Source organism: Mesoplodon mirus (assembly GCF_964341445.2).
Source record: "Mesoplodon mirus genome assembly, chromosome: 4".
NCBI classification, from domain to species: Eukaryota; Metazoa; Chordata; class Mammalia; order Artiodactyla; family Ziphiidae; genus Mesoplodon; species Mesoplodon mirus.
In genome coordinates, this window is record NC_138979.1 from 186701099 (window position 1) to 186728488 (window position 27390).

At 49.6% G+C, this 27390-nt stretch overlaps 1 protein-coding gene across 3 annotated transcripts in view; it reads right to left on the minus strand.

The window, feature by feature from the left end:
* The window catches only part of CDC42BPB (CDC42 binding protein kinase beta), a 113972-nt gene that overhangs the window by 43533 nt on the left and 43049 nt on the right, over nucleotides 1–27390 (minus strand). For 2 of the 3 annotated variants that reach the window (XR_014293682.1, XM_082617026.1), the window contains exons 2-7: nucleotides 26282–26373; nucleotides 21287–21376; nucleotides 19788–19871; nucleotides 15466–15561; nucleotides 8074–8222; nucleotides 405–498 (exon numbers count right to left, since the gene is read on the minus strand). Coding sequence is in view for 2 of the 3 variants with exons in the window: in XM_082617026.1 (XP_082473152.1) it covers nucleotides 405–498; nucleotides 8074–8222; nucleotides 15466–15561; nucleotides 19788–19871; nucleotides 21287–21376; nucleotides 26282–26373 (605 nt within the window). In the remaining variant the exon portion in view is untranslated. The remainder of the gene's footprint in view (nucleotides 1–404; nucleotides 499–8073; nucleotides 8223–15465; nucleotides 15562–19787; nucleotides 19872–21286; nucleotides 21377–26281; nucleotides 26374–27390) is intronic. The other variant, XM_082617027.1, reaches the window with a different exon arrangement.

The following is a 27390-nucleotide window of genomic DNA, read 5'->3' on the forward strand; positions in this document are numbered from 1 at the left end:
CATCTGCAACACCCCTGGCTGACAGGAAGTCCCGCCCCAGACAGAAACGAGAATGCACCGTCACCCAGTTAAGGCCTGTCCACCTAGCAGGCATTTTAAGCAAGGACCAAGGGCTGCCTCTCTTTCACTGCCGTGCTGGCATGCTTTTAGCTGCCTAGGGATCTGAGGAAACCTGACAACTCCCCTTTTAGAAGGCATACGCATTATTTTTGTAAACATAAAAAACAATAAAGATGTTTTAAACGTAATAGAAAATTTCAACTGTCTCCTAAGCGCATTCTTCTTAATTTACATTAATAAACTTGGTTTCTTAATTGTATCTCAAACTGAAAATGTAAATAAGCCCCTTCTAATTGCAAGCAAACCCCAAAACCAAATGGAAAATCTCCAGCAAAAATACCTACAGTTCCATCATCATTCATCTTCAAACACGATCCAAAGTCAGCCAGGCGGATATGACCATTCACATCCAAAAGGACATTGTCAGGTTTAATGTCTCTGTTAGTAAAATAAATACACAAGTTAACCATTTCCATGCAACACATTAGGTAGGTCAAAGCCCTTAACTGGTAGCGGGTCATTGCGGGAAACGCTAGCATCAGTCACGACAGCTGTAACAATCCAAGAAAACGTCCCCGTGATGATGCAGTCGGGCACGGCAGCAGCAGTCACCACCAGCGCTCATTCCTGCACAGCGGTTAATCCCCCATTAACACGCTGAGACACCGTTACTGTTCCCACCCACCCGCCCAGCCTGCAAACCAATGCTTCCAGAGCACCTGCCTCGTGCCAGGCGCTGCTCTCGAGCCCGGGCGTACGACAGTACCAAGACCGCTCTGCCCTGCCTTCACGAAGCCTCACACCAGCTGGGGTGTCAGGAAATGAACATGCACATGCACAGATATGCACATGGTCTTGGCATCCCTGAGTACAATCCACAGGGCAAGTGCTACACAGAAACAGGAGAAGATATAAAAAGAGGTAGAGGGACAGAGTGTGAAGCGAGTCAAGGTGGCCGTCACCACCGAGAAGAGACGGCTGAGCAACTGGGGCCAAACAGCTACAGACCAACAAAGCACCACGTACCCCCAAACTGTATTTTATAGACAATGACAGGGAAGCTCCAGAGTGGAGTAGTCTACCCAGTCATACAGCAGCAGGAAAGTAAACTGTCCCACTAAACCCATGGTCTTACTGACTGTTCTTCTGTGCAGTTGCCAACACCGGGCAGGGATGGGGGGACGGCAGGGTGCACTTTAAGGAACTAGCCCTCCTTCCTGGCAGAATAAGCTTATGCGACTGGAAAAGCCACATAAACACGAAAAGGAACATAAACTTTAAACGCAGAGGAAGACATTCACCAAGAGGAGTACAAGGCTGCTTCCAGCAGCACAACTTGTAACAATCACAAAGTGGGATCCACCTAGAGTCCACCTGCAGGACAGGTAAAGCGGCGGGCTGTCCTCACGTGACAGAACGCTGCATCTCAGTGAGAACACACGGCAGCACCAGCTACTCCCAACACCACAGACGAGTCTCACAAAGAAACGTGAGCAAAAGATGACGACAAGTCTTACCCAAAAAGATAAACAAAGCAAAAAACCCTTCTAGCACTCCAAACTGAAATAAATCTCCTTAAATAACTACTCAGGAATATGAAAAGCAAAATAATATAATCCCTCAGTGAGTCAGAAAAATAAAAACTAAGAACAGGGGACTTCCCTGGTGGTTCAGTGGTTAAGACTCCATGCTTCTACTGCAGGGGGCGTGGGTTCAATCCCTGGTCAGGGAACTAAGATCCCACATGCCCTGCAGTGTGGCAAAACAAAAAGCAAACAAAAAAAAAAACTACAAACAGAACTAGACAAACATAGGGAGAAGTGAAAAGAGAGTTGATTTAACCCAGGAAAGAAACAGAAGAAAAAGAAAAAATCTTAACAGAAATAAGGACTAAATTATAAGATGCCAAAGGGGAATCAATTTAAATAAAAATCTAATGAAAGGCATTGAAGAAATGGAGGAAAAGGTCTGAAAGAATAAAAATGAGACAAAGAATTAAAAAGGGTCAGAGAGAAAGTAGCTGGAGACTGAAATGGAAGACAAGCAAAGAAGGCACAACATATACATAACAGGAGTCCCCAAAGAAACCAAAACAATAAAGCATAACTAACATTTGAAACTATACTCCAAGAGAACTTTCCAGAAGTAAAAAAGACCTGAATCTACAGACTAAAGGGCCCATCAAATTTAAAAATAAATAAATAAATAAAATGTCCCGTTTTTTGGAGCCAGACGAGTTGATATGGAACAACCAACATGGAAGAATAGCTAGAAAAACACTGAAGAGAAAGAGGTATGATGGGGGGACTTGGCCTTACGTGATTTCAAGCCTCCATGATTAAAGTAGTGTGGTCCCAGAGCACAGAGAGAAAGACGACAATGGAACAGAATAGAATGTCCAGAAACAGACCAAATTCATAAAGAAACTGAGTATATAATAAAGATGTTATCTCAGATCAGTGGGCAAAGACGCAAATAAGTTTCATGCTGGGACAACTGAAGAGCCTTTTAGTTAAAGATAAAATCAGATCCATTCTTTATACAAGAATAAACTACAAATGGATCAGAGATCCATACATAAAAAATAAAACTATTAGAAGAAAACATGGGTTTTCTTTCTCTCTGGGGTTTGAAAAAAAAAGTACTTCTAACTATGACTCAAAATCCCAATGTAATAAAAGACCAATAAATTTAATACGTTAAAAAAATCTGCATGGCAAAAGACTACAATAAGCAAAATCAAAAAGCAAAATGCAAACTTGGAAAAAATATTTGCAACATATATTACAGATAAAGGGCAAATATTTAGCAACTGAAGGGAAAAAGCTAGAAATCAGAAAAATGGGCAAATGACATGAAATAAACAACTCACACAGACACACACAGAAAGATATAAAAATGAAATTCAACTCCACAAGAAAGACAAAAAACAAAAACAAAAAAACCCAACTGTACACCATCTCTAATCCATCAGATGGCAAAAGCATAAAAATACACTATGTTGCCAAGGCTGCAAGGAAACAGGCACTTTCATACACTGCTGGTAGGAACACAAAAAGGTGTATCTCTACGGAAGGAAACTGGCAACATCTGATAAAGCTAATAAAAAATGTCAGTGTATATCTAATATGTATTTTATTTCTCTGTCGATCCAGTGATCCCACTTCTAGGAATTCACCCTAAAGACATACTGACGATACAAAAAGAGGTATGTATGAGGTTACTCATTACTGCATTATTTATAATTGCAAAATACTAGAAACAACCTAAATATCCACCCACAAGAGAATTAACTATGGTACCGATACATGTGGCGTGCTATGCAAATGTAAAAAAGAATGAAGAGCTCCATGAACTGATACAGAATGATTTCTAGGATATGTTAAGTGAAAAAAAACAAAATGCGTAAGTGCATATTTAACCATGCTACCTTCTGTTTAAGGAAAGGAGAAATAAGGAAACATATGTGCTAATCTTGCATATATAAACACACACACACACACACGATAAACAGAAAACAAGGAACTGGTCACTTAGAAGGGGCAGGGAATGAGGTGGATGCGATAAGGAAGGAAGTGACAGTTCTGAGTATAACCTGGTTGAGTTTTGGTATTACTGAAGCATGCTTGTGTTCTACATGCTTAAAGAATGAAACGAGATCAACAAAGATGGGAACGGGCACCTGACATGGAAAGCTGATGAAACCAGGGAACCCAATCGTATTTCAAACCAGCAACACAACAGCACTGAAGGGAAATGGGGTAGAAAAACCCCAAAGCTAAGTAACGTACGGCAGAGAGCCTGACACGTGCAGTTGGGAGGTGGGGTTAGGGCTAGGGTTAGGTTTGCTTTTAGTAGGATAAAAGCAGAGTGAGGGTCCCTGGTAGCTTAGCACTTCCCTGGTGGTGCAGTGGTTAAGAGTCCGCCTGCCAATGCAGGGGACGCGGGATCGACCCCTGGTCCAGGAAGATCCCCCATGCCGCGGAGCAGCTAAGCCTGTGCTTCACAACTACGGAGCCTGCGCTCTAGAGCCTGCGAGCCACAACTCCTGAAGCCCGCGCGCCTAGAGCCTGTGCTCTGCAACAAGAGAAGCCACTGCAATGAGAAGCCCACACACCGCAACAAAGAGTAGCCCCCACTCGCCGCAACTAGAGAAAAGCCTGCGCGCAGCAACAAAGACCCAACGCAGCCAAAAATAAGTCAGTAAATAAATAAATTTATAAATTATAGTAATAAAAACAGCAGAGCGATTCTGAAGCTACTTCAGATACATGGCAGGGCTGGGCAAATGACTGGACGTGCTGGTGCTCCTGGGAGCCAGAGGGGGAGACGGAAATGGACCGGGAGAAAGCCAGAAGGGTAACTCGTGATTCCCAAATTGGACATGGGTCTGTGTGTATAAATGCGGACGTGTACGGACATGTACTTTACTCTGTCCGCTGAGGGGCCTAAAGCAGACACCCTGTAACTCTGAGCACACCCAGCACCCAGATATGGTCTTTAAAACCATTCCCCACTAAAGGAACCAGGGTTCCTCAGAGAAGGTACGAGATGAGCCAGAAACTAAGGCAGTTCTCAAAAACGATGAGGGCACGTCAGAAACATGGGAGTCAGCTAGAAGGGGCTTCCACTGGCCAAATATGGGACAATATAAGCATAAAAAGAATTCAGACAATGACAAATTATAAACCGTTGGGGTGACAAAGGATCCATGTACCCACACTGATAATAAACAGACAAATGGGAGAGAAGGGAGTTGCTTCAACGTGGAGGGGATCCTGGAGTTTGGAAATTGTCATTTTGCAACCATCACAGTAAAGGCTGGCCCGGGCAAAAATCATCAACAGATACTAAATGTAGGGGGAAACTCTGAAGAGGATGTATGCATGATCTTAAATACGTGTCTCCCCACAGGTTGCTTTTAGATACAAAGGGGAAAAAGTCCTAACTATGCAGCAGTGAATCACTACTTGAGTCTAAGAAGACGGGTGGGGAGGGTCTTCACAAAGGCTGCCCCTCTCCCTTTATACCCTCCAGAGGCGTTCAGCTGCTAAGCATCTGCGTGCACCTTTTTTTCCCAAAGGTGTTGGATCATCTGGGCAGCATGATTCTCTATTTAAAGTATAATATCATCCATAAGTGTTACTGTTTAAACAACTGAATCGCCCATTTGCATGCGGGGCGGTTACAAAGGGAGGCCCTCTCAGCACAGCACCAGGGAGGCCGAGGGCAAGGACCAACCCAGAGCCGCTACCAGCAGTGCTTCTGAGCTGGGCAGGGGGTCCCCACAGCACCAACTGAGAGCGCAGCCAGTCCGAGAGCTGACCGTCCCCACGGGCCACCACCCTGCTTGGGACTAACCCAGCCCGTTCTCCCTCCAAGCCCGGCGGCGGCCGCTTTTCCAGCAGAGTCAGGCGCACAACTGAGCAGCAGCTCCAGTCCCCGAAAGTGCCTTTGCTCTGTCGGCTGCTGTGACTCTGGCTAAAACGCTGGAATTGGCCGGGGCAGGGCGGGGCGGGGTTACAGCCCTGGACAGACTGCAGTCTGTTTTCCTTCCTGTTCTGCCTGTGATGCTGAGAAGGGAGGCCCTGCCGCCTTCTGCTGTCCCATTTCTGAGCGACACACGGTGCGCCTGTGAGGCTTCCTACTGCAAAACCAAGCCGCAGGCTCGGTGGAGGTGGCGCAGGGCTGGTCCCCGTGCCCCCACGGACGGGCCTCCGTGCCAGCCCGGCTCCTGGAGGCCCCGGGCCACCTCTGTCTCCGTCCAGGGCCTCTACTCCCACTCCACACCTCTTCTACTCGGCTTTCTGATTTTCCTTTCCTAAGGCCTTTTTTGGTCTCTGAATATTCCTTCTCTTAAAAGTGTACCTGTTCTTATTTCGATCGTAAGCTGAACGTATGCTTTTCTCTCTGGGGATGTGATTTCCCAGCTGCAATCCTTCGTGAGCCTGTCGCTCTCGGTCTCTGCCTTTGCTGGCATCTGGGGCTGACCTCTCAGGAAGCGGCAGCACCCACCGGGGGGGGGGGCTCCCAAGTCCGAGCTCCCCATTGCTTCTTGCACAGTGAGCCTCGCAGGGGTCCAAAGCCGGGGAGCAGCCATCCTGGGCAGGAGCGTGTGGCCCCAGGCAAGCTGCGCCCCTGCTCCCAGGGCAATGAGATCACACTCTTGGCAGGACTTGAAGGGCTGTTACTTTGACACTGGGAGCCATTGCTACCCTCAGAGCAGGAGCTGCGTCTGCTTAGGAAAATCCCTGACAGGCTCAGAGGCTCAGCCCGACCACAGTGCAAGGTCAGGGGACTCATGACAGCTGCAAACCTCTCGACGACAACACTGAATTCCACACGGGATCATCTATCAGTCACGTATGTGAATGGAATCAAGATGCTCCTCTCAAAAAAATTATTTCACACACCTCCTTTTCCAGAAACTGCTGGAGGATACGTGCCACCAAATCAAAAGAATAAACCAAGAAAGAGAAAGACACACGACTCAGAAAACAAGGGAGCCCATCCCAGGGAGACGGGAAGAGAACCTCTCCACTCAAAAAGAAACCTCAGGACGAGAGCCACCAGAGCAGGAAGGCGTGGGAAAGACAGAAGGGATGGATCCAGGAAGGGAGACCGAGGATGGCTGGTGTGTCTGAACGTACAGAGCTTTATAATTTGGTCACGATATTTGGGGATAGTTAGTGGCAGCTACACAGAGAAGTAGCCAAAGAAAAAACAGTGCAATTATTAATTCCAGAGGAAACACAACTTTATAGAGGAAGTGTAACTGTTTATACCACAAGGCTCATCTGTAATATTTACACAGTATATTATAAACACCAAACACTGATCTAACCAGAAGTTATTACATTTGACCCCAGAACAACACCGGAGCTGGGGTGCCAACCTCTGCACAGTTGAAAATCGTGAGTATAATTTCACAGTCGGCCCTCCATACCCATGGGTCTGCACCCACAGACCGTGTAGGACTGTAGTATGTACATAGTGAAAGAAATCTGAGTATAAGCGGACCCGTGTAGTTCAAACCCATGTTGTTCAAGGGCCAACTGCATTTTACTAACTGGGGCCAGATGGGAGAGGGAAGTTTGAGAGTCTGTGTGGGAGACACAGGGACGAGAGAGCGATGTACTTACCGGTGTCAAAGAGTCAAATCTCCATTTCCACAGACGTGGTCTAAGACCTCCCCAGCCCCCACACAAAGTGAAACAGCAACAGAAGCCCGTTATTTAGAAATAGGAAAGTAAACAGAAGAAACAAGTAAAAATTATCCATCATTACCTATGGCAAGGGGCATCAGGGAGGGGGATGGCTGGAGACTCACGTTCTGTTATAAGCCCTGGACAACTATTTGACTTTTTAAAGCTACTGCTGTGAAATACTTTGATAAAAATAAGTAAAACAGAACAAAACCAACAAAACCCCACCCAAACCCCACAGGACGAAAGCACTGTCTGAAATGGCAGAATGAGACTGACACAGAGGCACAGGCTGGCTGAGGCACTAAGGTGGCTGTCCTGGCGGGGGAGGGGGGAGGGGGAGGGGTGGGGGAGGGGGAGGGCAGGAGGGGGCCCCACCCCCACCTGACATGCAAGGGCAGTTACACTCACTCAGTTCGCGTCCTTTACGATGCTGTGATGTGAGCCCCTCTCCTCAACCCAAGCCCCCTTTCCTGAGTGTTTTATGGGTGATTGAGGCATGAGCTCTGGGGGGTGGGCAGAGGAGAACATGCGCCAATGGCAGCTAAATATCAAAAGACAAGGTGACTTCAGCTGACAGCAATTAGAGCGTCACAACAGTCACATAAAGCTTGGGTCTCCTGGGAGCCAGGTGCTGGGGTGTAAAGCAGCGACCTGGTAAGGCATCCTGCACCATGGCGGTCAAAGGGAGGACCCACTAACCGCATGACTTCCCTGCATAGCCTGGAACTATGACTCAGGGGACTCTGAAAGGAATATCCTGACACGTTAAAGGTGATTTCCATAAAATATGTAACAAGGTGATTACCTGTGCACGTAATGAAGCTGATGGATGGAATCAATAGCCAACACCATTTCACCAATGTAGAATCTTGCCATATCTTCTGGAAGCTTGTCCTCAAATTTACTGAGCAGGGTCAGTAAATCACCACCCACGTAATAATCCATGACTAAGTACTACAATTGGGAAGAGAAGGGCAGAGAAGACGACATTCAGTCACCACGAAACCTAACAACCAAAGGTCAGCTTCCACTGCAGGAGCTCTGGACGCCTCGAGTCCGGGTGGACGGCTTCCTGCTGTTCCTGTCACCCAGGACGCCCCCCCGGAACAAGGACCCTGATGGACCATAACGCTGCTGTAGTTGAGAACAGATTTCAGATATTCTGAAATACTTATTCTTCTTGTCAATAAAATTTCTACCTGTACAACACAATCAGATGGTATCAATATAGAAGTCAAATTCTATTTATAAACTGATGAAAGGACCACTGGTTTCTTTTTTTTTTTTTTTGATTTTATTTATTTTTATACAGCAGGTTCTTATTAGTTATCTACTTTATACATATTAATGTATGTTATGTCAATCCCAACCTCCCAATTCATCCCACCCCCACCCCCCCACCCTCCCCCCTTGGTGTCCATGTAAGGAGACACCTGTGTCTCTATTTGTGCCTTGCAAACTGGTTCATCTGTACCGTTTTTCTAGATTCCACAGGTATGTGTTAATATATTTGTCTTTCTCCTTCTGACTGACTTCACTCTGTATGACAGTCTCTAGGTCCATCCACGTCTCTACAAATGACCCGATTTCGTTCCTTTTTAATGGCTGAATAATATACAAGATATTGTTGTGGGGTTTTTTTGCCACACCGGGCGGCATACGGGATCGTAGCTCCCCGACCAGGGATTGAACCCGCACCCCCTGCAACAGAGGCACAGAGTCTTAACCACTGGGCCCCCAGGGAAGCCCCCGAAAGGACTGCTGATTCCTTGGACTCGTTCAATCTTCCTAGGTAAAGTAGCAGTGTTGCTACTTTTGATTTGTACAAACCAGTGTTTCATAGTCTTCGGAAATATGTCACCCCACTCCCCTTCATGTTTGTTGAATGACTCTTTAAGTTCTATAGTGCTTTACGATTTTCAAGGTTCACACACATGTTCTCATATGATCCCACAGAAACCCCCTTTTCAATTCCCTACCCCTATACTGCCCCTCTCCCTTCCCTCTCCCCAGTGGTAACCATTAGTTTGTTCTATGTATCTGTGAGTCTGCTTTTCTGTTATATTTACCCGTCTGTTGTATTTTTTAGATTCCACATATAAGTGATATCATACAATATTTGTCTTTCTCTGACTTATTTCACTTAGCATAATACCCTCCCATCCACCCATGCTGCTACAAATGGCAAAATTTCATTCTTTCTTATGGCTGAGTAGTATTCCATTATATATATGTTATATACATATATACATCTTCTTTATCCATTCATCTGTTGATGGATGCCTAGGCTGGCAATTGTAACAAAAAAAAATGCTGCTATGAACACTGGGGTGCATATATCTTCTCAAATTCGCGTTTTTGGTGGGGGTTTTTTTGGATATATACCCAGGAGTGGAATTGCTGGGTCATATAGTAATTCTATTTTTAGCTTTTTGAGAAAATGCCATACTGTTCTCCATAGTGGCTGCACCAATTTACAGTCTCACCAACAGTGCAGGAGGGCTCTCTCTTCTCCACAACCTTGCCAACGTTTCATTATTTGTGTTCTTTTGGATGATAGCCATTCTGACAGGTGTGAGGTGATATCTCACTGTGGTTTTGATTTGCATTTCCCTGATGATTAGCGATGTTGTGCGTCTTTTCATGTGCCTGTTGGCCATCCGCATTTCCTCTTTGGAAAAATGTCTAATCAGTTCTTCCACCCCCCTTTTTTTAAATTTATTTATTTTGGCTGTGTTGGGTCTTCATTGCTGCGTGAGGGCTTTCTTAGTTGCGGTGTGCGGGCTTCTCATTGCGGTGGCTTCTCTTGCTGCAGAGCACGGGCTCTAGGCGTGCAGGCTTCAGTAGCTGCAGCATAGGGCTCAGTAGTTGTGGCTCGTGGGCTCTAGAGCACAGGCTCAGTAGTTGTGGCACATGGGCTTAGTTGCTCCGCAGCATGTGGGATCTTCCCAGACCAGGGATCAAACCCGTGTGTCCCCTGCACTGGCAGGTGGATTCCTAACCACTGTGCCACCAGGGAAGTTCCCTTCCGCCCATTTTTTAATCAGGTTAAAGAAGAATAAACAAATAATAATATTTTCAAAATGTCTGAAGAAAAAAACAGAATGAAGTCCCATAACATACATTATAAAGAACTGAAAATTAAAATAGTTTTGTGTTGATTCACGGATATAGTGAGAGACTAATGAAATACAAAATTCAAAAGGAAAATAAATGTATATGGAAATTTCACCTACAGTAAAGGCAGGAGAGGAAAGAGCAGATGCAGATTCACGGTGTCTCACTGGAGACCCCAGCCCACGGGTAGGCAGCTGAGCCTCCGTCTCCCCAAGTGTCTGCTCCCCGAAGGGCTGGTGTTTCTACACGTGCAGGGAAGATATTCCACGTTTGAGAAAGGGCATCCGGGGCTATGGTCTGACGGGTGTCTCCGCTGGCTCAGCACACACTGTACACCCTGTTCTCAGGGCCATGCTGCTGTCCCCGGTGAGCTGAGCTGTCACTGCCATCAGTAAAGCTCTGTCACCTGCACCTGACCCGCTTTCTCTGCCAGGAAACCTCGGGAATGGCCACACCTCATGTGAGTGATTCCAACAGTTGATGACCTGCCTGATTCCGACTCTGGGGGGGCCTCGACTCCCCCAGGGCCATGGGTGGTAAGAGTCTGCGATCGGTCCAGGGAGGGACCAAGCGTGTGGGGACGTGGGGGCAGGACATCCCAACACTTGGATACTCTTTGTCTAGACCACAAACTGGCACAGGCAGAAGATGCCAACTTCTTTAAAAAAAAATGTGAAAATAACAAACATCCTTGATTATGAAAAACAGATGATCTTCTTCTGAAGATATGCTAGAATGAAAACTTCCTGGACAGGAACTTTTTCTTTTTCTTTGTGAGAAATCCTCCCCCTCCAAAATTGGAAGGACTTTATAAATCATGTCAAGAGGCACACAGGGACCAGCATAGGCAGAAGACGCCAACTCCTTTAGGAAAAAAAATACGTGGAGATGACAAACATCCTTGATTATGACAGACCATCTTCTTCAGAGCAAATGCTAAGATAATAACTGCCTAGATGGGGAAAATACATATATACACGTACATATATTTAATCAGTGGAAAAAATGACCGAAGGGTTCGACACTCCAGGAAGTGCTCTAAGAGCTAATGGCCTGAAGCGGAAGCACAGATAATACTCCATCAAGTTTTATGTGGTTTAAAACTATCTCTCCAGGTTCTCCTGCCACGCGAAGAGGACACAGGACCAGAGAAGGGAGGTGAATTACCTAGAATCACAAAACCAGCGGCTCTTATTAGAAAAACAGTTTCATGAACAAACTGAAAGGTAAGTTCCTATGGGTGCATCCCCATGGAAGGGTCAGACAATGCACTGCTGGAGGGGAAACCAGAGCCCCAAGAGGGAAAAGGCCGAGGCGCTGGGTGTGCTCCCCCAACAGCACTGGGCCGTCCCTTCGCTCAGAGCTCACAGGCCCGGGGCCAGCAGTGCTGGGCAGCCTTCCACCGGAAGACAGCCCCTCTGGCTGCACCCTGAAGGCTACGGTGGAGGAGCCCCAGGGGCTGTGGCGACCCGATGGGGTCATCCCACCAGTCAGAGAGAGACTGGCATAGCCAGAGTCAGGGCGGCAGCCAGCACCCCTACTGCTGGGGCTGCCGAGCAGAGACCGCTGGAGAAGCTGTTCCTTATAGGAACCGCCCCCTTTGATGCTTTTAAGAGACGGATGCTCTGGTCTGAGCAGTTAACTTTTAACCAATGAGCAGAGAGAGGAAATCCCACTCCCCGATGACTCAGCCAGAGAGACAATCCTTTAGTATTACGGAGACCGTAGTACTAAGAGCTACTTAGTAACTATGTAACTATGACGTGCTGTGCCTTCAGGTTCAACGACTTACGGCCACCATCGCTGTTAATCCTCAAAACAGCCCTCACCACAGCTACTGTCATGACCGCGGTTTACAGGTCAGGAAAGGAGGCTTGATGGCGCGGCCTCAGTCACACAGCTGGCAAGTGGCAGAGCTAGGCTGTGAACCCAGGCAACTGGGCTCCAGGCCCTTGGTCTTAATTTGAGGCGCAGTGTCTCCTGGGAGAGGGCAGCCATCAGCCTGTGGCCGGGCCTGTCTAAGGAGGAAGCCTCCCCTGCAGACCCCTGCTCTCAACAGCCCTCCCCCATCCTGCCTCAGAACTCGGCTTTCAAGACTCACCTCACTTGACCCCTCCGCTGAGAAGCTTCCCTGATCTCCCTGCCCCCTCCTGCCTGACGGCAGCCTCAGCTGGGCCTCCCACCCTGGCCTCCTGGCACTGTCGCCCGTCCCTTCCACCCGAGAGCGGCTTCCACGGGCGGGAGTCCTGTCGCTCCCACGCCTGCACAACTTGGTCACACAGACGACTCTCAAAGGCCCTCTGCTCACTCACTCTCTCAATAACAAACTTGTCAGCACCCACTAGGCGACGGGTCCCTCCTCCACGGGGCTGACATCACGTGGGGGGAGGTGGACACAGGAATTCAGAGTGACGGGGACCAGGAAGAAAACCCAACTGTAGGCGTGGGAGGGCCCAACTGGCGGCTCCCGCACACGGGCCACCGCGAGGACCCAGGCCCGGGGGTCTGAAGGGCAGGAGGAAGCCGGCTGGGCCAGGGTCGCCTTCCAGACAAAGGGACTGAGAGGAGCAGGAACGTGGGCCCTGGAGACACGGGAACCGGCGACTGGGGCGGCGACTGGGGCAGAGTGCGGCGAGTGCGGACGGGCTGAGGCCAGGCCCCACGGGCCACGGCGCGGACTTTGGGCTCCACTCTGAGAACCACGAGAAGCTGCACCCTGCTCCACGATTACAGCTTCCTCTGGCTGCCCTGTGCAGGGCAGACTCGAGGGGGAGGGACGAGAGCAGGACCAGGGAGGGGCCCGGCAGGAGGTGAGGGTGACAGCGCTGGGGAGGGAGCTGGGCAGAGCGCAGGTAATCCGGGGGAGCAGACCACAGCACCTGTGGACGGACACGCGGGTGAGGGAGAGTCGGGTGCCCCTAAAGAAAACAGTGGGAGTGAGGCAAGCGCCACATCTAGCGGAGCTCGACGGTTTCCCTGTCCACCTAGAAATCTGAAAAGAAAAACAGAAGTGTATCACAGCGGTGCCAAATACGACCGATGGGCTCCTGGAAACAAGTTCACGAGCAGAGTGACCTGCAGAGGCTGATGAGGCGGCAAGGAGAAACGTATTTGTGGAATAAGAGAACGCTACCAGTTACGTCCCCCGTCACATAACACAGAATCCTGACTTGAGTCAATAAGGCAACACCCTTTTAGTTACTGGTGAAACAAGTGTAATTTTTACGAAACGCCCAGTCTAGATACCCACAGTAGCAACTCTAACGCAAGCGGGCTCTCTGGGGCGGGCTCCGTGTCACAAAAGACCCCTCACCCCGCTGCGCCCTGCGCCCCAGCGGCACTCAGGCCGCCCACTTCCCGCCTCGTTCCTCCTCACCTCCTCCCCGCAAGGCAGGGACTGCCCCTAAAAACGCCACTCGTGGGTGGCAGCGGCAGGGGCCACACCCGGTCTTGCAGCCCCGTGGTCATGCACTAGGAAGGGCCAGGGCCCCTGCCAGCCTCCTCTCCGCAGTTTTCACCATACGTCTGACTGGGGAGCTCCCAAACTCAAGAAGATGCTCCATCACCGGAATTCCTTACCGGCTGTCCTAACTCGGAATAAGCTGGCAACACGCTATGCTGACTGCAGGGAAAATATGTGAAACAAAAAAAGTTGTCTTCCTTCTGTACAGACCCAGACTAGCATTCCTTAGAGACTTCATTCAGTTCTTATCAAAATAGGAAGTGAACTGGAGACAGTCCACTCAACGCAGGGACACTGGTCCCGGAAGCAACGGGTTATGGAGAGATGGCCCCAGGGCAGGAGGACTCTGCTCTCGGCCAGAGGGAGGGCACCAGGCACCACCTCCTGCCAGAGGGGCCCGGGCTGGGTCCTGGCACAATCCCTGTATCTATCTGTGTGATAAGCTTAGACAAATGACTTCCTCCCTCCTTGCCCCAGACCCCATTCATAAAATGGTGAAAAATCATGAGTGCCTAACTCACTTGGCCACCGGGAAGACTGACCACGATAACCCATAGGCTGTGCTCAATAAACCCCAGCTGCCCCTTCCATCAAAATACATATTTTTTCAATCTAAATAAAGAGTATAACAAACTATTTTACCTAATCCTAGACTACTGAACCTAAGGGATTTCTCTGATGTCTGCAAGAGATTATTTTAAGATAAATAAAAGAAATCCTCCATGACTCCACTCGTTGTAAGCAAACGGAGCCCACTACTGAGAGTGAATTTACAAGTCAGCTGTTCTTGAGAACACAGCCGAGGCCCCTGCCTTCGAAGCCCCGTGCGGCCACTGCTGGGGAAACGTGCCAGCTGTGCCTCGGCCGGAGGAGCTGGGCTGAGACTGGCTTCCCTGAGGTCTGTGCAGGCCCCGTCTACCCAGAGCTCCACAATGCAGACATTTTTAGGTTTAGGCAAACCTGGAAAGTCACTCTCAGAGTTAAAAGTCCTAACAAAGCAGTCGTGAGTCACTCAGGGCCTGAGCCAAAAGCCTGGTTTCCCTTTCACTCCGAACTGGTTGTCTTGCATCTGTTCTACTAGGCGTCCGAGCGCAACTCTACCCACACACGTGAATCACAAAGCTGATTAGCCTACACTGCAAGTGAGCCCCAGCTCCAATCAGAACAAACAGGTGACAAGAACAAGGGGACCAAGAGTCACCCCAAAACCTGTGTCAGCGGCTCCAGTGGGGAGGGCTGCAAACCAGCACATGCCACCCGACCTGGCCGTCAGGGAAACGTGGCAGAAACACCCACTCAGTTAAAGGGTCAAACATTTTAAATCCCCACAGCAATTTCTTATACTTTTACGTAATTCAAGATAGAAAATGTTTTAAACCCCCACTTTATAATAAACCAAGTGAATAAAATAAGCACCTTATCTAGTGATTAGAGGGAAAAAGTCCACCTGATGATTACATGAAAACAAACCCTCAGTTTTATCTGTCAAATATACGTTTAAGCAACGACAGTTCCAAAGGGTCTCCCTCATTTTTTAGTGGCAGCACAAAGGAATCGAAACACTTCAGTGAGATGCCATTTGACGGAGTCCTTCAGTTCTTGGTGACCCACACCTACCAGGTAATTCTCGTCCTGAAAGGCATAGTGCAGCGTGGTGATCCACTGACTGTCCCCGTTCACCAGCACATCGCGTTCTTCCCGGAAACAAGCCGTCTGTAAAGAATTGGGGAGAAAGTCGGTCTGTGTCCATCGGGAAAGTGCCCTGCAGAGCACAGTCCCAAGCAGAAAGAGGCTCTGGAGACAGTGTCCCCTGTCCTCTGGGACGCAGGGACCCAGGCGCACCGCCGCCTCCTGGCACCAGCTGAACCTCTGCTCTCTCCTGCTCCTGCAGCCCGACCCTCACCCCGGTGCACCAAGGGCCGCTGAGAACTCACCTCCCCACCTGGGGCTCGCACCCACCCTCCCACACACGCCGCTTCCAGGGCCAGCATGCCAGGTCCACCCCAGCTCACGCGTGCGTTTCAGCTACAGCTTCTGAGCTGCCCCCCATTCCAGCGTCGCCGACTTCTCGGCACAGCCTGTGGTGTGGCTGCCCCTCGTGTCCCGTCCCCTCCACCCCACCCCCATCGCAGGACTACATTTCAGGAGCCACACGGCTGGCGGGACAGGGCACAAACCTGCTTACTGATCTGAGTTACAGATCTGGGTCAGTTATTTTCAAGAAATGTGATTTATTTACAGTATACTGATGCACACGATCCTAACAGGATTCTACTATGAAGATTCATGGCCTGTAGCACACGGGCAAAAGGCCGTCTTCTAGGCTGCTGTGGGTTTGTTTTTTTTTAAGAGCTTTAATACACAGGTAGAATCCGTATTTAAAAGGAACCAGGTCTTTGGCATAATTATAATAAGACATCCTCTTTCTGGACCACAGAAGATTTGAACTCCTCCTTGTATTTCCAACTTGCAAAGCTTAAGAAAAGTAACAGCACCCCTAGGGGAGGGTTTGCGCACACAGCACGGCAGCCAGCTCTCCACCTGTTCTCTCAGGGAGTCTCCTGGTGACCTTGAGAACTTGTTTTTCTACAAGTGTTTCTTTTCTAAACTTTTAAAGAGTTTTTTTCCTTTGAAAACGGGCTTGAGGTAGATGTGTCCCGTTCTCCTAACTGAAGCAGACGAGAGAACTTAACAACGTCCAGATGTGCAGAGACAAGTGGTTCTGAAACCACCATGGCCCCCAGACCACAGGCCTGGGGAAGGGGCACAGAAAGAAAACCTGAGTCCTGGGGCCGGGCCAGCCCAGAACCCCCAGTGTCTGGAACACTGTTTCCACCAGATTCTGATCCACATCCTCAAGTGCCAAACTAACAACACTCAGCATAAAGCCCGTTCTAAAACCGGGATCGCCAGTATGGTACCCACAGAGAGGAAATATACATACTGTTCAGTAGTTTTAAGAACAGATAAACTTTCTAATGTTTTTTTTTTATGACCAAAAAAAAAAAAGAACTAAAAGCCCAGCCTGGTCTACAAGTTATGAACTTCCATTGCTTAGTGACCTTTCTACTGCCAACTCTTGTTGAATTCATGCTTTTAAAGATGAGTTTTTGAAGTCAATATTATAAAATTAAATGTTCAAAATAAGCCTACTAAGGGCTTCCCTGGTGGCATAGTGGTTAAGAATCCACCTGCCAATGCAGGGAACACGGGTTCGAGCCCTGGTCCGGGAAGATCTCACATGCCGTGGATCCCACTAAGTCCGTGCGCCACAACTACTGAGCCCATGTGCCACAACTACTGAAGCCCACGTGCCTAGAGCCTGTACTCCACAACAAGAGAAGCCACAATGAAAAGCCCACGCACTGCAACGAGGCGTAGCCCCTACTCGATGCAACCAAAGAAAGCCCACATGCAGCAACGAAGACCCAATGCAGCCAAAAATAAATAAATTAAATAAATTAAAAAAATAAAAATACAGGGCTTCCCTGGTGGCGCAGTGGTTGAGAGTCCGCCTGCCGATGCAGGGGACACGGGTTCGTGCCCCGATCCCGGAGGATCCCACGTGCCGCGGAGCGGCTGGGCCCGCGAGCCATGGCCGCGGAGCCTGTGTGTCCGGAGCCTGTGCTCCGCAACGGGAGAGGCCACAGCAGTGAGAGGCCCGCGTACAGCAAAAAAAAAAAAAAAAAAAAAAAAAAAACAATACAATAAGCCTACTAAATGAAATGTGAATAAAAAGATAAATTACCTTAACCAGCACTGTATCTATATTACATTTTTGTATGTATCACACACACATATACTTACAGCCCATCGTACACATTCTAGGATAATCACCATGATTAGCAGACAATCTTGGACTTGGTGCTGAGTATGCCACTTAAATAGGTTCTGTGTAACCAGATTTACATTTAAAAAGCAATATTTACTTTTTAAAAATGTACTCACTCACGGTGACATCTGGGTGAATACTGACTAGTATGATAAGGTGAGAATCACCCCTCCCTAACCTGAGGACCTCACACACACTTCACTCCAGAGGTTAACATAACAAGTCATATCACGTATGGCTCAGCAATCACCTTTCAAAAATCAATCACTCCTGTAAAAATATAAACTTCAATAGAATTTGCTACCAGTATTTCTTTCCCCAAACACTTATTCCTTTCCCAACTTTCATGCAACAGTAGCTTTTTTCCCCCACAAGAGAACTGCTTCAGTGATTTTCCTGTGTTTGCCAACACGCCAGTGATGACATGAAGACGGGCTGCCAGGGCCAAGGCTGCAGCACGAGGTGAGGAAGGTGATGGGTGAGGATGGCGGGGAGGACACCAGCGGAGCCAAGAGGGACGGAGGCTCGGAAGGGGGTGGCTGAGGCCGAGTCATGGGCCACCCACATTTCGAGCCCTGGTGGCTGCAAAACTGGTGACGACTCAGTCAACCAACATGCATTTATTGAGCAATAAACAGGTGTAAGACCCATGCTGGGTGCCACAGCTGCAAAGAGGAAACGGGTGTAGACAGGGAAGGAGGAAAAGCCACACACAGTTTAACATGATGAACCTGAGACGCCGGGGCGGGGATGCTGAAGCAGAAGTCCCCGGCGAGGGAGGGAAAACCTGAGCTCAGGAGAGCCACGTGGCCTCAGTGAGAGGCGTGTGTACTGTCCGCACAAGGTGGTGACTGTCATCGGCAGGTAAAAATCCAGAACAAAAGAGGAAAGGGCCACCTAGAATCACAAGGAGGGTTTAGTGACAGGATGAGAGAGGCCAGAAACCACAGAAGGAATGTCCAAAGGAGGAGGTGGCCGATTCTGGAGGGGAGAGCCCCGGGCAAACAAAAGGCAGCAGCGGTGTGAGGAGGGGAACAGCAGCTTGGGTGCAGAGCGGGCACTGAGCCAATCAGAGGACAAAGGACAGTGACGGGGCAGCTCAGAAAGGACAAAGCCAGGAGGCTGATGGCAACGTGCCCTTGGAAAGGAAGGACCCTTGGCTCCGAGGCGAATGTGAAATGGAGGAACACAGAGGGCGGGCGGTACAGACAGACACTGGGAGGCAGTGGAGGTGAGTCTGGCGAGGACCAGAGGGAGAACCTGTGTCTCAGTGGGGGCTGGGCGTGGGGCTGGGGAGAGCGGGGTCGGGGGCACGAAACAGACAGTGACGGGGCAGCTCAGAAAGGACAAAGCCAGGAGGCTGATGGCAACGTGCCCTTGGAAAGGAAGGACCCTTGGCTCCGAGGCGAATGTGAAATGGAGGAACACAGAGGGCGGGCGGTACAGACAGACACTGGGAGGCAGTGGAGGTGAGTCTGGCGAGGACCAGAGGGAGAACCTGTGTCTCAGTGGGGGCTGGGCGTGGGGCTGGGGAGAGCGGGGTCGGGGGCACGAAACAGCCGCCACAGGGATGGACGAAGAAGAAAGAAAAAGCGGGTCAGAGGCTGCCATGCAGCAGCCATCTACTTTTATTTATAATCTTCACTCCCCTCGAGGAGGGAATACAAAACATTTCCAAATTCAATAATTCCTTCTGCAGAGGAAGCAGAATTGAGATAAATGCCTGAAGGGTTTTGTTTTGTTTTTTGTGTTTTTTTGGCCATGCCACAGGCATGCAGGCTTCTAGTTCTCCGACCAGGGATCGAACCCGGGCCCCTTGCAGTAGAAGCGTGGAGCCTTAACCACTGGATAGCCAGGAAGTCCCTCCATGGAGGTTTAAACTGCCCCTGCAGACACACCTGAGGGGGAGCTCGTGAGCAGGGCACCTGGTAATGAGTCAACACCAAGGCAGACGGCGCTGGGAGGGGCTGAGGTCCTGTTGACAAAGAGCGGCCTGCTCTTGTCAGGGAAGGAAGGCCCAGATGCGGTCTTACCCAGCTGGGCTTCATCACCCCTTTCCGTACATATAAACCCCTGTTTACTTATTTATTTAATGCTCCACACTTACCTCTGCTCTTTTAAGCATCTCCCACTTGTTGAGGATTTTCATGGCATATATGCGTTCAGTGTTCTTCATTTTGACAACAGCAACCTGCCACACAAATGGGAGTTTAACAAAAATTTAGTTAACGGAACACAAAAGGTCAGCACATTTCATATAATTACAGTGAAATCTTAATTGCCTGGAAACCCTGGAAATTCACCTGTTAAGGAAAGTAAAGTTTTCTATGTGAATAAAGATTTGCCCTTTTAAGCATCAAAACTTGATTTTAACTACACTGCAGCTTGAATGATCTCACCTGCTCAGTCCGAAATGCTTCAGTGCTGAGCACCGGTGCACACGGGGGTCTGCTGGCCTCTACTCTGGTGTGTCTGGGGATTTTCACGGTAATGGCTTTTGAAGTTCGTCAGTGGCTCCCAAGCTCCCCTCCTGCATTCAAGGGCTCCATCCCCGCTCACGCCTACCCGCCTCCACCGATGCCCGTGTCCACCTCTCATGCCACAGCCAGCCTTTGCACGTGCCCAGGCTTAACTCCGGGATCTTTTCTTCACTGGGTTGGTGAGTATCTAGGGGGGCTCTGGAGTGTAACTTGGGCAAATTCACTTCTTTGTGCCTCAGTTTCTACAACTAGAATGGATAACAGCAGGACTGGCCTAAGATTGCTGTGCGGATCAAATGAGTCAACACAGTTAACGTGCTCAGAATGGTTAGGCACATAGTTATTAGCCCTTAGTGTGCTGGCTGTCAGCCATATTCTTCAAGGTACAACTCAAATGCCACCCCTTCCAGGAAGTCCTCTTGGGACTCCTGGTCTTCATCAAATTTCAAGTGAACTCTTCCATTACTACCAACACCAGATGTGATGTCTGCACCACCATATGGTACATCCTACCCTATATAAATCAGTCATTCGTTGACCTAAGTCCCCTTCACAAAACCATAAGCAGGGATAATAACTTCTGAGCCTTTCTGCTGCCAATGGCAGGCAGCCACACAGCAGGGTTGGAACAAAGAGTTCTAAAAGTGAATCACTTACTTCCTTACTTTCTAAACACCACCACCGCACAACAACATCGTTGAAGTGACCATGAGAGCTGACACTCACGGACCACTTCCCATGCCCGGAGCTGTGCCAAGCAACGGACCTGCACCCTCTCAGCTAATCGTCTCCAGAGCCCTAGATGGTGGCTATCTCTAATATCCTTACTTTACAGATGTGAAATCTGAGGCCCAGAGGGGTTAAACAACATGCCTAAGAAGCGGCAGAGGCGCATCCTCAGGCGCGTGCCTTTTAGGACTGTGTTATCCTGACAGTCACAATTAGATATAATCCTCCCGGAGCCTGATGACGGCGGGCGGGGCTGGGGGTCCACCACGAATGTGCCCTGACGTGGCCCCAGAGCCTGCAGATGGTCAGAGGCACCTGCCCTCCTCCGCAGGGCTTCCAGCCAGGGCCCCCGCCCACGCGTGCACGGAGATCCCCCTCCGGCATCGCCCTCACTCACCCCTGTCACTGCCACTCCAGGGCACGCCACACCTAAGCTGCTGTCTATTCGCTTCGGTCTTAGAAACCACTGACCAAACTCGCTACGACTCTGAATAAATTAAAAATAAACGGTGCGTAAATAAAGGCTTTGTGGGCTCTCCGACACGTCTAAGAACAAGAATTCTGGGCACACACTTTGTCATCATGTTAGAAGTGTCTATTTCTTCCTGGGAATTAGCTATAATCTAGATAGGTGAGATATTAAGAGTTAAAAAACAAAGCCACATGGTAGTTACTACACAAAAGGTCTAACTTGGCAAGAATGGTAGAGTTGTTAACCTTTGAGGAAAATAATGAAATTCTGAAAATGACGAGCCTCATGAATGATCCAGGTCTTGCTGGAAATGAGACGCCGAACACAGGAAATTTGATTCTTTACAAGAGGCCTATCAGGGCACAGACCATTTCCAGAAAACATGCAAGATGGCTCTGATAAAATACGGAGAAGGAAAAAAGAAATGTATCTGTCCATGGAAAACATGTATCAGACCAAGAATATGTAGACAAGGACTTCCCTGGTGGCACAGTGGTTAAGAATCTGCCTGCCAATGCAGCAGACACGGTTTTGATTCCTGGTTCGGGAAGTTCCCACATGTCGCGGAGCAACTAAGCCCATGCGCCACAACTACTGAAGCCCGCGCGCCTAGAGCTTGTGCTCCGCAACGAGAAGCCACCGCAATGAGAAGCCCGCGCACCACAATCAAGACCCAACGCAGCCGAAATAAAAGAATAAGTAGACAAGTAAAATTTAATGTTAAAAAACCAAAAACAACAAACCTTCTCTATTGTACAACGACCTATAAAAGAAATAATTTTTAGAGAATCTTGTTTGGTTTACCAGAAGCTTCCTCCTAGCCAAAAACTTAGTCTGAATTCCTTCAAAGAGAGATGATAATCTTACAAATCTCTCCAAAATGAGACACTTAAGTAAAGAAATACAAATGAAAATAGTTTTACAAAACATTACAAAGTGATTCTGGAACACAACACTTAAGTATAATACCTGATGCTAGCCCAGATCCAGTACAAGAGGGAAAAGGTAAAACAAAGAACATCACTGGGTCACACTGGTATATGACAGCGGATTGGATGAAAAGCACGCTATCAGTTCTACATTTAAGTTTAGGAACTGTGGTTCTGTCGAAGACCATCCCTATGAGCACAGGAACTAAAGTATTAGGGGTAGAGGGCCTTGCTTGACGTAAGCAACGTATCCACAGTGGTTCAGTAAAAATTACACACTCACACACACACAGGGAGGGAGGGAGCAAGCTCAAGCGAGAGCAGCACAGCTATAATATGATCAAGAAAATGTGATAAACTGCTAACAAGAGGGAATCTGGGTAAAGGGTTAGGCTGTTTTTGAACCACTGTAGTCATCCAACTGTTCTGTTAATCTGAAACCGATTCTAAACAAAGCTTTCAAAGCTCTGTTTCTTTAAGTCATTCTAGGAACAAGAGAGACGGCGGGGCGCAGTGTCTGGACACACAGGCCTTGGGTCACGCAGGTGGGGTTCAAGTGGCGCCCCCACAGCCCGCCCTGGGGCCAGGCCCCCCGCTCCAGCCTTGACGTCTCATCTTGCCAGCGGGCCAGCGGTGGCCAGTGGCCACGAGGCTTCCAGGCGCTCACATCTGTGAGAGTACGCAAGGCCTGGGCTGCCCGGCACGCGGTCACCTGCGGGGAGCTGCTGCTGCGCCGAAAGCATGGCCCTGGGCACCGCAGCCCGGCAGCTGAGGAACGAACCTCCAGAAGGGTGCCAGGGTCCTAGGAACTTCCTGGGCCGCTGTCCCCGAGACGCTGAGGGGAGGACGAAGGTGTTCTCAAAGCCACTGTGCTCCAGAAAAAAGGGCAATGCCCCAGGACTCCCATCCTTGTTTGAATAATAATCTAGAAACGTTTTGCTAAACTCCACTGAGGTAAGCGTTTCATACGCTCCCCTCAAATTGGGACTCCACTAGCTCTTTCTCAGGGGCAGGGCTCTTGAGCAGCCCGTGCCATGGTCTCAGCAGCACAGGTACACACACCTGTGCACCAAGGCGGGGGGGCAGGGGGCGCACACAGACTCTCACCCTTCCCTGGCATGTCATTCAATCAGAACCGTATGTGAAGAACACCCTGGATGCAACAATGATTAAGGGTATCCTCACTTCTGTGATCCACTTGGTGCTGTCAGAGACAGAGACGCTGCAGTTGGCCGCATTTCAGGTACATGATGACGAGACTACCCCGGGGAGGCAGCGCGGTGGCGGGAATACAAGCCACAGAGCCCGGAATTCTAGTCGTGGCAGGAAGGCTGGCGCTCGTGTGCAGGGGACCCAGAATGGCCACGGGGCCAGAGCAGTTGGGCAAGGAGGGCTGGCGTGCTGAGCGCAGGCCACAGGGCCCAGGGAGAGACAATGGAGGGGGAGGGGGAGGGAATGCACAAAGCAGCTGCTAAAGCCTGGAGAGGGAGCAAAGGCAAAGGGGGGGGCTCCGAGAACACGCTCTCTTAATTTGGGAAGAGCTAAAAAGTGATCAATGTTATCTTCTTTAAACTCAGGAACTGCGTTTCACATCAAGTCCTTTGGCAAAGAAGAGCACTAAAAGTAACCGCCAGCTGTTCTGACACAGCAATGCTCTCTCCTGTGCTTTTTTTCTTCCTCCCAAAGGCCGCCCGGCTCCTGCCCCCGAGTCTCTCCCTGCCCCTGGCCCCCAACACCCTAACAGGCTCGCTGTCACTGCAGAGCTCCACGTGGGCCCGGGCCTTGCTCAGCGCTGTGTCCAGCAGCCTGGCACAGCTCCTGGTACAAGGGGGCCGGTTGGTGAAAGTACACAGCGAGCTGAACTGGGTTTAGCTTTCAAAGGCTTTCTCTTTCTTCTCACTGAGCAACAACAAAAACCTTCCCTTACCTCATCACATCCTACCTAGAGCTCAGAGATCTGTTATTTCTATGCAGAACTCAATTTTTTCCCTGTTGGTGGCCATCGGGAGAGTGGCCACCTGGGGAAGGGTGGGGCTTACAGGAGGTGGAGGCTCTGGAAAGAAACAGGAAGGAACTTTCTGGGGAATAGAAATGCTCTATATAGACTGGGGTGCTGCTTACACAGGTGTAGACATCTGTCATAACTCAAACCATATACCTAGATCTGTGCGTTTTACATGTAAGTATACCTTAATATTTAAAAACAAAAACCTGGGGCCTCCCTGGTGGCGCAGTGGTTGAGAGTCCGCCTGCCGATGCAGGGGATACGGGTTCGTGCCCCGGTCTGGGAGGATCCCATATGCCGCGGAGCGGCTGGGCCCGTGAGCCATGGCCGCTGGGCCTGCGCGTCCGGAGCCTGTGCTCCGCAACGGGAGAGGCCACAACAGTGAGAGGCCCGCGTACCGCAAAAAGAAAAAAAAAAAAAAAAAAAAAAAAACAAAAACCTGGGCTTCCCTGGTGGCGCAGTGGTTGAGAGACCACCTGCCGATGCAGGGGACACGGGTTCGTGCCCCGGTCCGGGAAGATCCCACATGTTGCGGAGTGGCTGGGCCCGTGAGCCACGGCCGCTGAGCCTGCGCGTCCGGAGCCTGTGCTCCACAACGGGAGAGGCTGCAACGGTGAGAGGCCCGTGTACCGCAAACAAAACAAAACAAAACAAAAAACCAACAACCTCCCTGTCCCGTCCCAGCCCAGAGCTGAATTCAGTCGGGGAGTCCTAGATCCAGGGTCATTCCGAGGTCAGCCTGGGAGGAGATGCCGTCCCAGAGGACAAGGCTGCCACCAAAGCAGCCCCCCGGTGGCGCTACTTCCCCTCCACCCACTCCTTGGTGAGATTCACTCTTAGCAGTGGGCTGGGGAAGGGGTGGGTATGAAGACCAGGCTGGGTGAGGGAGAGGAGGGTACGAGGACGAGAGACGGGGCTCGCCGCAGAGCGCGGGGCTGGGGTCTGATCTGAGGCCAGGGCAGCTTCCAAGGAAGAAACGAGGGCACGACACACAACTGCCCACATTCACTCAGGCAGGCCAGAGCTTTCTCACTCGAGTATTTTGAAAGCATTTTCGTAGGCATGTTTTCTTTTGGTGTATTCTACTGAAGCCCTGCAAATAAAGTAGGGCTGTCATCAGGTGCTGGTAGCAGAAGAATCACCAAAAATATTGAGCTGTTTGCAAAGACAGATCACAGGCCTGGTTTCCACTCGTGAGCTACTTCAGAACGAAGCAGCTATCTCGTTAAATTCCTGCTTTGCTTTCTTCCACGTATGTTCTGCCCAATATGAAGTGGCCGCCGTGCACAACAAATGCTGTCTCCCACTCTGCGGCACTTTAGAGTCACGTCTAGCAGGGCTGTGTCGGACAGAGCACACGCGCTGCCGCACATGACACAGAGCATCTCATTAACCCACATGCACAGCTCCACGGCCTGGGAGTGCCACAGGCGACACCTAAGCAGAGGAGCTAATGTGGTTCAGTCAAGCGCCTGACGCTAAACACACCCCGGCGGGCTGGGCTGGGCGCGGAGCCGGCAGGAGGGACAGCAGCTCCGGGCGGAGCGGACCCCCAGACCCCCGCAGGGCGGGTCACGAGGACCCGGTGCACAAGCTGTTCTCCTCCAGACACAGGGGGCGGGACTCACAATCGCATGAGGACTGACGGACGGTGGACGAGCTACGAACAATGAGCACCACTCTGATGCGACCCTTGTATTTTTTTGAAAACTGCTGCCAAGACTTTTCTTTGATTGACAAACGGATGTTATTAAAAACTATCTGTCAGAAAGAACTATTTTGGTCAAGACAATTTTCAGGGTACTTCACCAGTCACCAGCTTTTGTTTTTGTTTTTTCTCTCCTTAACTCTATCTTTCAGATTTTATCCACCAAGAACTCTCCAAATGATACCAATAATTTCCTCGTCCCAAAATCAATGTACAGGACCCTAAAACTGCTAGATGGGAGCTGCTAGGCAAAATGAACAAAAATAAGTTTATCTTACCTCACCAAAAGCACCTCTGCCGATTACTTTAATTATTTCGAAGTCTTCTCGATGAAGTTGCATTTCCTTCACCAGTTGTGTAAATGGTTTAGCTACAAATTAAAAAAAGTAAAATTAACAACTTACTCTAAAAAGTTGACAATAGATAAAAATTTAATTGATTGGGGCATTCCATTAAGTTATACTTTCTTTAGAAAAAACTTTACTTTTTAAATGAGTGAATACTTTTTAAGACACTTAATATCTGTAAAGTCATTAACATTTGGAAAGTCGGTATTTATGCCAAATTAACGTGGATGTTCATACTGGCACCTGTATTTCAATATCTGTTATAACAAATACCATCACAACAAAGATCCCCTGGAAAAATCATGAAAGCTGAGCTCTCCCCACTGGGCACCCGTCTGTTCTGCAGGGCGGCACAGGCACCGGCTCACCAGGTCCGTGAGCTCTGGGCACCACCTGCCAGCTCTCAGGGCCACAGGGCAGCTGGGGGTGGGGACACAAGGCGTTCTCCAAGACAACGGGCAACCACCCTTGAAAGACGCGCGGAGGCCCTGACAGTAACGGGGTCAGGGCTGGGAGCAGCACTCCACACCCACGAGGTCCGCACACACGTTCTTGAGATTCATTCCATGACCATCCACATTTTAGGAAGAAGAAAACTAAGCCAACTTTCTGTGGAAAATGGACTGGGTTGGACAGTGTCTCCCCAAAACCTGTGAATGCGACCTGATTTGGAAGTGGGGTCTCTGCAGATGTAATCAAGTTAGGATGAAGTCACAAACAGGTATGGGGTGGGCTCTGAATCCAGCATGACTGGCGTCTGCATAAAGTAAGAGATCTAGATCAGAGACACGGGGGACAGTCACGTGAAGACGGAGGCACAGATCCGAGTGATTCAGTGACAAGCACGGGACGCCAAACACTGCTGCCGCCACCAAAGGCCAAAAGGGACAGGGACAGACTCTCCCCAGAGCCTTCAGAAGGAGCATGGCCCTGCTGACACCGTGACTCTGGACTTCTGGCCTCAACAACTGTGAGAGAGAAGAAAACTCTCTGTGACCTGACGCCCCCAGTTGGTGGTAATTAGTCACAGCAGCCCCAGG